The sequence below is a fragment of the Anticarsia gemmatalis genome, chromosome 17 (genome assembly GCF_050436995.1).
Source record: "Anticarsia gemmatalis isolate Benzon Research Colony breed Stoneville strain chromosome 17, ilAntGemm2 primary, whole genome shotgun sequence".
NCBI classification, from domain to species: Eukaryota; Metazoa; Arthropoda; class Insecta; order Lepidoptera; family Erebidae; genus Anticarsia; species Anticarsia gemmatalis.
Window position 1 is genome coordinate 3,926,630 of NC_134761.1, and position 10,406 is coordinate 3,937,035.

The 10,406-nt window shown below is 34.3% G+C and overlaps 2 protein-coding genes across 2 annotated transcripts; both read left to right on the forward strand.

Annotated features, from left to right (window-relative positions):
• Nucleotides 1-3,550: 3,550 nt before the first annotated feature.
• On the forward strand, nucleotides 3,551-5,424 carry LOC142979978 (uncharacterized). The gene is made up of 3 exons (XM_076125227.1): nucleotides 3,551-3,920; nucleotides 4,403-4,641; nucleotides 4,966-5,424. Exons 1-3 carry the CDS (start codon nucleotides 3,690-3,692, stop codon nucleotides 5,378-5,380), a joined length of 885 nt encoding a protein of 294 aa, XP_075981342.1. The 5' UTR covers nucleotides 3,551-3,689; the 3' UTR covers nucleotides 5,381-5,424.
• A 645-nt stretch (nucleotides 5,425-6,069) lies between these two features.
• On the forward strand, nucleotides 6,070-8,148 carry LOC142979827 (uncharacterized). Its single transcript, XM_076125015.1, has 3 exons — nucleotides 6,070-6,543; nucleotides 6,986-7,215; nucleotides 7,716-8,148. The coding sequence occupies exons 1-3, from the start codon at nucleotides 6,328-6,330 to the stop codon at nucleotides 8,116-8,118; spliced, it is 849 nt and encodes a 282-aa protein (XP_075981130.1). The 5' UTR covers nucleotides 6,070-6,327; the 3' UTR covers nucleotides 8,119-8,148.
• Nucleotides 8,149-10,406: the final 2,258 nt, after the last annotated feature.

Consider the following 10,406-nt stretch of genomic DNA (forward strand, 5'->3'; position numbering starts at 1 on the left):
TATCAATAAGTGGTTCTTTACAACCCTTTTACCGGTAAACACATTACTACAATACTATCGAAACTAGAGCAGCCAATAAGAAAATTGAAAAGCATAAGCGATATACCATTTAGAAATTTCTTCAGTACAGTGCACCGATCGGTCCTACTTGTGATTCAGTCGGTGGACCGTCACGATTACTCACTAATGGAACATTTAAATGCAAAGACCAGCAGCCCCGGCCGCAGACATGACGCTGGGTTTATTGACTGACGTTTACACTATTTGATATTTAGCTATTTTAGATAAAACAAAAACATTTTTGTTCGCTTTTTAGGGTTCCGTACCAAATGATAAATTGGCCCTATTACTAAGCCTCCGCTGTCCGCCTGTCCGTCTGTCACCAAGCGGTTTCTCATAAACCATAATATCTAGGAAGTTGAAATTTTCACATTTTTTTATGTATTTCCGTTGCCACTTTGCCACTATTACAACAAATACGAAAAATTAAGGGGGCTCCCATACACTAAAACTTTTTCTTTCGTATTTTTTGGTATGGAACCCTTGTAAAGTTTTGCACAAGATCATAATTTGAATATTCTCTGTTGTAGCATGTTATTCATATTTGAAGTGTAATTCGCAGATAAAAAGATATAACGAGTCTTATCGTACCCAAAAATCATTATTACAAAAGCGCTGTAAAACTGCTAGTTAACATAAATGATTTGCTAAAAACAATCACACTAGTAATAAATCTTGTACCTTCAACTTTTCGGACCCAAAAATTACAAATAATTCAAATTCAAAACCATTATCTAATTCTACAACATAAACTATGATTAATTATTTTGCTATTATTATTACCACGGCAAAATAAATTAAATCAATGACATTAACTACTAAAATTTATCAATATAAATTACGTAAAAACAATGCACCTTATTTACCCGCAGAATTCCAGCAATAATTTCCATTCGCTGCATTTATCATCATCATATTCATAAAACAGTTCATTAAGGACTCTTCATAACGTATAACCTCGCTGCATTTCTCCAATACAAATGACACAGATAATTGTACACATTTATGAAGATACTAACTAATAAACTATCTGGTTTAATGCAATATAAACTTTATTAAAAGGTGATAGAGTTGATAATTGATTGAATAAATTAAGCTTATATGCATACGTGAATGCGTTCGGATTTCACTAAAACTGTAAAATTAAATCCCATCAAAAACATTCTGTAAAAAACCTCAAGTCTCGCCGTAAAAAGTTGTGAGATCTATATAATACCAAGTCGATTAATCTATTTAGTCTCTACTTAAAGGACCTTCTGTCTTAAGTTATTACGTATGTTATTATCATGCCAATTTTAAAGAAATACCTTTAAAACAAATAGACCGACCTGGCCATCGCATGATTTGATTATTAGTATGTATCACACTACACAGCACGACAAGAAGTTAATGCTCCTGAAATGTTAATAATGGCGAATTTGTGTTTTCTTGCGATGACCAAGTCGATCGATTTGTTTTAAAGGTATTTTTTTAAAATTGGCATGATAATAACATACGTAATAACTTAAGACAGAAGGTCCTTTAAGTAGAGACTAAATAGATTAATCGACTTGGTATTATATAGATCTCACAACTTTTTACGGCGAGACTTGAGGTTTTTTACAGAATGTTTTTGATGGGATCTCACTTCTTTTTGTAGAGCGAACATAAGTCCAATTTGTATGGAAAGACGTTTATTTTCATAATTCAACATATTTTCCTATGGGAATGTTGTTCAGTTTCATGGGCTAAACACCCTTACCCACCTTATACCCCCTCCCGTTATGCCTCATATAGTAGGTACCTATTTATTTTATTTTCTACAGTAATATTAATTCATTAACTGCAAATGTAACCTTGTAATCTTATACATTTATATGGGATTACAAAGTTATTGTTGCAGTTGGTGTATTTAGAAAACTGAACCGAAATTAGAAAATATTAAATTTTTCCCATGATTAAGACACTAAACCCTATTTGTATTCTAAATTTTAAGCTTCTAAGTCTGCTAGAAGTACCTTAGACTTTTGATGATCGGTGAGTCAGTGAGTCAGTGAGTCAGTGAATCAGTGAGTGACAAAATTCAAAATTTTAACAAGTTGTCATTCTTAAACTACTGGTTCAAATTCACTGAAATTTTAAATATATCGTGTTTATACAATGACTGATTAGTTGCTGAAAATCCAGGCTTCTTGTTTTATCCACAACGAAATTATAGGGATGTCAAAAATAGCCCGAATTGCTTCGAGAAAAGGATGTTACGGCCGTGCCGCTTTTTTTTTGCTCGACTTGCGGGGGCACTTCCGTGCCCCCAGATGTGTATTAAAATTATTTGTAATAATATTGATATAAAATATATACTTAAAGCTATGATATAAACATAATCATAATATTATTTATAACCTGGGTAAGCAGGCTATCCTAAAAATAAAGAATGCGAAAGTATTTTATGATGATGGAAGTATGGATGTTAGGTGCTCTTTAATGCAAAAACTATTTAATGAATTTTGATGCGGTTTGGATAGCAGTTAACCTGGATTAACATATAATTACGATGGGTAATGACTATCCCTGGAAAAAGCTAATTAAATAGTCTAATACAAGTAATTCCAGTGTGTAGTCTATTTCAATATCATTAGGTACTAATGTGAAAGTTACGACCTTTATTTTTATCTGTTGCACTTACATAATTAGTAGGTATAGCAGAATATTAGACTATATCCCGTATTTTACAAAAAGAAGACACGTGAAGCCGCGAACAAAAGCTAGTGTAAAATATAAATAACTAACAATTCCAGTTAAAATTTAATTACATTCAAAGTATTGCTGCAAATATCTCATAATAAATTTTCCTTCTTCATTTCCTTCTGAAAATATAAATATAATTTTATTAACAGAAGTGCATAGCAATAACGCAATAAGCGTTGACGTTTAATTCAATATCGCTCTGATAAGAGTTCATTGATATCTGTAGAAAGAGCTCGTTATTAAAATCTTGAACAATATTGCATTGAGCTACTTATACCGGTGACTGCTTATTACTGTGATGTTTAGTGAGGAGTAGTAATAAAAATACGGATTAAGGCATGATTAAAAGCGTTTTTTTTATATTCATGGATAAAGAAGTGTCGGATAATCTAACCGAGAGATAAATTGACTTAAAAAAGATGAAAGTTGCTGTAAAAATACAATTTGATACGTTAACTGAAGTTAAGAAGACGGTTTCAGGCTTATGTTTGTAGCTAAATTATGATTGTTTAATAACAAATGTTTACTTCATATTCTAAAATGTAGTTTGCATAAATTATATCCAAGTATATTACTACCGATATGAAACATACCTGCACCATTTATTTTGTAGGTTGAACAAATACAAATTAAATGACAATACGAGGAACGGGTCCAAAGTGTCCTAGACGACCGAATAAATTTTATTTACATTTGTTATCTTGCTGCTACGTTATGTCATTGCACCGTCACTAAATACATTATCATTAAGACTTGCATACAATCATAGTACTATAGTGAATATAATTTACAACAAAAAGAACAGACGCAACTGCATTCGCTTGTACGATACGTATTAAAAGGACAGATAAAATGACGGCCGGTTCAGATTATTTATAAATACTGTGTGAGACGCTTGTGTAATGAGTTGTGTTAGTTCTAGTGCTATGTCTCAAGACCCATTGCAGTTTTTTCCTGTGGAAAGATGGAGCGAACTCCAATCTGCGTTCAAACAAGACTGGCCACGTAGTGTTACGGGATACACTGCGTTAAAAACTCAAAAGAATTTAATAGAAAAGGGATTTGGTTATGGTTTTAAAGTGTATTGCCCTTTCGGCGATGTGTGGAACGGAATGGTAGCTATCAATGACAAGGTAAGTTGCTCTACTTTAGTCAGTTTCTGTGCAAACATTGTGGTCATTTTGATTGCAAGCTAATGAATTCATCCCAATCAGTTCGCTAAAGGCTAGTGTTTTGTTATTTTAAGCTAATTTATTCTAATGAACGCGTTGTGCATCTGCATTGAATTAAATGAAAACCGGTCTCGTAGAACAGTGAAAATAAACAAATCAATTTACTGCCATCTAGTGACACAAATAGTAACTAATTCTTATAGTTAACTTTATCCTATTACTCGAGGTGGCGCTAGTGTGCGTATTATTAGAACAAACTCTTTTTTTAAAATTGATAATGTTTGCGATACATAGATAACGCCTTGTTTCAATAGGGGTAGGCAGAGACCAAAGCACATACTTTTCTTTACCAAATATGCAGATTAGGAAAACATCAGGCAAGTAGCTGTAATGTTTTCCTAATCTGGATATGTTCAAGGAAGTTCTCATACTTTTTTTTACAGGATCAATTTTACGAAATAATAATTCAATGTCCACGAGACGATACCCAAAAGCTTGAGGACGCTCTAAAAAGGACCAAAGTAATAGACTGGGAGAGATCTATTATAATACCATTTGCCCCCTACCACGTGATAGAGTGTGTGCAGAGGGCCTTGGACTGCTTAGACAATAACGTTCGTATGGAGTTATTGCCTTCAAAGAAGTTTGTGTTGGATAAAGCGAAGATGTATGAGGATGTGAGGTAAATATATTATAAAGCATTTTTTAAAGAATTTGTATTCGTAAAAATATTACTATTCCTCATATTTTTTACTCACGATATTGTTATTACTCTACCATTTTGGTCATAGTTTGATTAAACCAACCAAATAGCAATCTCTGCCACGCAAAAAAAATAGCGCTCATATCTTGAAAAATATTTAGTTTTTTATTCAACCAAAATTTTGAATAATTGAATATTCGAAATGGTTTGTAATACAGTTTATCTTTGCCGAATGACACACATAATTAAGATCGATGATTCTAAGTTATAATACATTTCTACGAACTAATATATTGTTTTCAGCCTTCCACCCAACATCACATTCGACCTCATAACAACAGAACACAATGACATCGACTTCATAGACTCCACATGGCCACACCGGTACCCCAACTCTCCCCGGTACTTCGAAATGCTCATCAGCACCAAATCTGGCTACGGACTCTTCGAAGACAACAAGCTGATCTCATGGGTCTTTTTCAACGAGTCTGGAAATCTCCTTCACATGTATACTATAGAGAGTCACAGAAAAAAAGGCTTTGCTGAACTCCTTTTGAAGTTAGTTTGTAATATTTCGATGGAGAAAGGTGATCCTGTGTGCGCGTATTGTCTGCTCACTAATCAAAAAGCTTGCCAGTTGTATAGGAAACTTAATTTTGAGCAGTCTTTTCCCGTGAAGGCGGCTGCGTGGTGTTATTTAAATAAAAAGGTTGATTGATTTTTCTGTTTTTTTTTTTTTATAATTTAGTCCTGAGGATTCTAGTAATAGTTACTACCCGCAAATACATTGTGCAAACTAAGCTCTATATTCACCATTTCTGAATAAGTATGGATTATAAAAAAATAATTACAGTTGTTTTCATACATTGGCTGTCACTTTGTTTATCCGATAGATTATCTGACACTTATTTATAAGCTTTAAAACTTGTTCTAAATATTCTAAATACGCTTATAATATAAGTCGGGTTATTTATTTTAACAGGTCCGTATACTAATAGCACATAGGTACATGTAAGTACTTAGAGTAGCTTTGTTCAAAGTTCATATGCATAACATTATAATAATAATATTATAATAAGTAATGACATATCTAACACAACAAATAACTCATATTACCTAATTATTAGGTTAACCTGTACATGACTTATCTCACATATTCTGGGACTGCCAGTGTCTTATCACACGTCAGTCAACTATCAATTTTTTATCTTAAGCGTGCAAGGATTAGTCATAACTCATAACTATTAATGCACGTACCAAATTATATGAGCGTTAGATACTTGCCAGCTGAGCTATCAGCTTATTTCATTGGGGAAATACAATTCATAATAAAAATACATCTGACGTATCTTTTTCCTCTTACAGATACAAAACAAATACCGACATTATAAGCAGTTCTTACTTCACTGCACAGTGAATCGGTCGTGCGCATCAATTTAAAATCACTCTCAACTCTGAAAAGTAATTTATAAAAACAAATTAGTTTAATTAAACGGAAGTCAATTTTAAGAAACGTACGGCCACACTTTTCACCGGCTCTAAACAGCATAAAGAATTCAACTCAACTGTATTTTTATATGTTATACTTACCTCGGAATACTTTATAAGTTAAAACCCAGTTTATAACCTACAATTTTATCTCTCGAGGGTTAAAATTTTGGGGTTATGATGTGTGAAGATCAGGATCCCTTACATTACCTGCCCCGGGAACGTTGGAGCGAACTCCAGAGTGCATTCAAGTCAGACTGGCCGCGAGGCGTGGCGGGATTCACTGCACTTGACACACAGAGCCGGTGGGTGGAACCACGCATCGATTACGACTTCAAAGTTTATTGCCCTTTCGGAGATGTGACGAATGGCATGGTCGCTCTTAATGTAAAGGTATTGTGTTTTGTTTTGATGATCTACAGTTTTTTATTGTTTTTATGATTAAGAAGCATTTCTTGTTTATTGTTTAGGTCAAGGTTTTTTACTGACCTTGACTGACAAACGCACAGCTGTGTGGTGCTTGTTTTTTTTTCGTATTTATACCTAACTAATAAAATTGTTCATAAGAAGTCATCGTAAATTGAATGAATACCTTTTGTTTGGTTTCTTCTGAGGTCAATGCTCTGTATTTTAAACTAATTTCGATTTCCTAGATACTTAGTATTTGCCGATCTTGTAAAATACGTCTCAAACCTTCATGAACCTTTAGTGGTTTCCATTCCAAGACGTACGAAGACACATCTCCACGGAACTGACATGCTCAGCATAGGACAATGTCACTTCCAACAATAGCTGTACTATACCGCCTCTAAATGATCGCATCTATTTTTTTCAGGATCAATTCTATGAAGTAATAATCCAATGTCCAAGCGACAACACAGACAAGCTGAGGAAAGCGTTGACAAAAACAAAGCTAATAGATTGGAACCAAACAGTCGTAGTACCTTATGCACCAAGAAATGTGATCGATTGTCTTCAGAGTGCTGTAAAAGATATAGACGTAGAGTTGACTGTACATAGGCTGTTAGAAACATATGTACGGGAGGAATTGTTCGAAGATGTCAGGTAAATATCGTCTTTAAGAGTTGTTGACTCATATTGGTTATGGCTGCAAGGTAGCCTGGCAGTGATCGCCAAAATATTGGCTAAAATTGTCTTTCAACAGTATTAAATGAATGTCAGAATCCTCTGTCGCAGTTTCTTGTCAGACAATATGCATGATAATTCTATAAACTTATGTAAATTCTGCTATTTGGTATCGTAAAACAAAATTGGTGAAATGTAGACGACTTTTTAAACAGTTCAGTCTTCCTATAGAGAGAAAATCACAATAATACCGCGAAGAGAGATAACTTACCTAATAACAAGCTGCTACTTACATTTTGAAAATCCGAACCCGCACTTGGCCAACGTGATAGTCTGAAACTCTCCCTCATTTAGGAGGAGAGGTGAGGACGAGAAGTGGGGCAGGAATGGCTTAAAAAAACCTTCAATTTTATGTAAACCCAAGCCTAATCTATTGGGTCCACGAGTACCTACTTAACATTTTGTTTTTAATATTTCAGTCTCCCACCAAGCCTTACCTTCGGTCCAGTTACAATGGAACACCTCGACCTAGTAGACTCAACATGGCCGAATCGCTACCCAAATTCTCCATGGCACTTTGAACTCCTAATCAAGACGAACTCCGGCTTCGGCCTGTTCCATAACAACACCCTCATCTGCTGGGTATTCTTCAAGGAAGTAGGACCTTTACAGCATCTTTACACTTTAGAAGAACATAGGAAGAAAGGTTACGCTGAACTGTTGATGAAACTGGCCAGTAATATTTGGATGAAGGAAGGGAAACAAGTGATTTCTTTCTGCTTCAAAGACAATGTGAATGCCTGTAAATTGTATGAAAAACTTGGATTTTTTAAATCCGATCCTGTTGCGTGGTGTTACTTGAATGAAAAGGAAAATAAATAATAGCTACTGTTTTTTTGTAGTTAAACTGTGCCTTATTGTTTTTTGATTAATATTACCTGTGGTATATTTCAAAGTTATAAACAATGAGTGCGAGTGCGTAAACAAATTGAAAACTCTAAAATTATTCTCTTCAGGTCATGATACCACTTTTATAGTGTACAAATTGTATGCTTTCTATCTTATCAACGTGAATCAACAAATATAAAATACGAAATACATGTGTTAATTGCACTCATATTCGTTTATTAGGTTATTGCCTTGATACAAAGTGCAAATTTATAATCTCTACTAACGCAAATAAAGCTGTAAGGCACACTTAGTTAATGTATTCTGTATCTTTATTCCTAGAAACATTATCGTATGTAGGTTTAGTAATAATAGACAAACAAGTACAAATTAGAAGCAATATTTGTTCTGTAATAGTGTAAAGAGCTTGTATCAGCCAGATTCTGTTGTCCTTGTTCACTACAACTACGTTAACGATTTCAATTAATACGCCCTCTCGTGTTCACAAGCGTAAATGATTGTTCTAAGTTTAACTGGAATAGCTAATGGATGGCACTAGTGTCTTTATAAATTGAAAATAGATATTGATTGGTCTCAATTGGAATCAAACCCTCAGCACTGAATGCAAACGGACAACCGTGGAGTATCAAGCGATTTTTTTCGTTTTATAAGTTGGTCACCACGCCACTGCCAGTGTACCGAGGGGTCGTGGGCTCGATTCCCACACGGAATAAATATTTGTGCGATCCACATAATCTTAATAGTTATTTCGAGCCTTGTTGCACTTTGTGTCCGTTGTTTGATGTTTGTAACATTCCCCGCGACTTAAGAGCAATTCTTAGTGGAGTTGACTTATTTTTTTAAAGAAAAAAAGAAAATAAAAATCTATCTTTTGATAAGAAAAAAATTACAAGCACGAGATTACAGCAAACCCGAAAGAAAAATGGAGGTCGCTCCATAAATATTTGTTTTACTTGACACTCATCGCACTAAGCAATACTTACCACAATTACAACATTACATAAACAATTTGTGTAATTAATAAATCACACTTTCGACAGCCGCATTATTGTCAACTGCTAACATACATAATAATATGACAATAACTCTGACCCTAAGGGTGACAAACCAACATCGAGCTATGCTGCGCTGTACTATGTGTGGTCAACTCGCTCGTCTTATATTTTAATGAGGATACAAACAAACCATGCTGTGCTGCGCTGTGTGAGGCTAAGCTCTGTTTAAAACAACATCAAGCACAAACATAGCACAGCGCAGCATAGCTCGATGTTGATTTGTCACCCTAAAGGTATAACCTAGTTTTACAACAATCAAAAGAAAAAATCTCTTACATCACCGAGTCATCTCTAACGGCTGTCAATAACGCTCCTAACGATATGAATGGCTATAGTAACCCAATTCCACGTGATTATGTGTGCTGTATACATTTATAGCTAATATTATTAGCATATTATGCATATACAAAGACTATAGTATGTATAATGTGGCCAGATGTCCGGGTAAAGCCGGACAGTAAGTTGTTTTTTAGTGGCAGGTCAGGCCAAAGTATACAGAGTTCGGCATATTTATCATGCTTCTTAAATTTTGCATCTTTTTTTAATTGTCACCAATTTGTTTTAGCTCTGTCCACCAAAGTGTGAGGGAGTGAAATTATATGTGTGTCCCTGGCATAATTAAAAAACATTGCCTCGGTTTAAAAAATATAGTAGTGCGAAGTATTATCGGTCACCTCACAATTAGCCCCCTAAACGTATTACAAAATATTAAGCAGTACAATAACAAAGATCACAAACAAACACAAATCACATACACAAAATCTTCCTCCCTTAGCAGTCGGCAGAAAAAACTAAAAAGGTAAGAAAATAAACTAATTTGTTGGTTGTTTTTCTTTAAACTTTAAAAAAATATGCTATCCTTGCTAATCTAGGCCGGTCACCCTTCTCCCCTGTTTGATGCCCAACATGTCCCTCAAGTCCAGCTGATTACTTTGTCCGACTTTTGAGTTTAACCTGGCAACCCTACACTTGTATGTAAATCAGTAATTCTGCATAAGAATTACTACGATATTATTCAGTTAAATGTAAACTAATTGCTACTGTAGCCGTTTTATTTGTTATAAAGAACCTGTAAAGCAAGAAACGACTAAATTGATCTAGTTTTTTGCGGTTTTACATAATTTTATTGTTCTTACATAATTTTACGAGTATTTTTGCATATGAGCTTGACATTGCATCATTCTAATGATTGATCCAAAAAATGTG

Excerpts from the sequence above, each read along its gene's own strand:
- LOC142979978 (XM_076125227.1), top strand. The coding sequence starts at position 3,690 with ATGAGTTGTGTTAGTTCTAGTGCTATGTCTCAAGACCCATTGCAGTTT. Across the intron at positions 3,921-4,402 it reads TGGTAGCTATCAATGACAAG|GATCAATTTTACGAAATAAT; the intron begins GTAAGTTGCTCT and ends TTTTTTTTACAG. Across the intron at positions 4,642-4,965 it reads AAGATGTATGAGGATGTGAG|CCTTCCACCCAACATCACAT; the intron begins GTAAATATATTA and ends TATTGTTTTCAG.
- LOC142979827 (XM_076125015.1), top strand. The coding sequence starts at position 6,328 with ATGATGTGTGAAGATCAGGATCCCTTACATTACCTGCCCCGGGAACGT. Across the intron at positions 6,544-6,985 it reads TGGTCGCTCTTAATGTAAAG|GATCAATTCTATGAAGTAAT; the intron begins GTATTGTGTTTT and ends TATTTTTTTCAG. Across the intron at positions 7,216-7,715 it reads GAATTGTTCGAAGATGTCAG|TCTCCCACCAAGCCTTACCT; the intron begins GTAAATATCGTC and ends TTAATATTTCAG.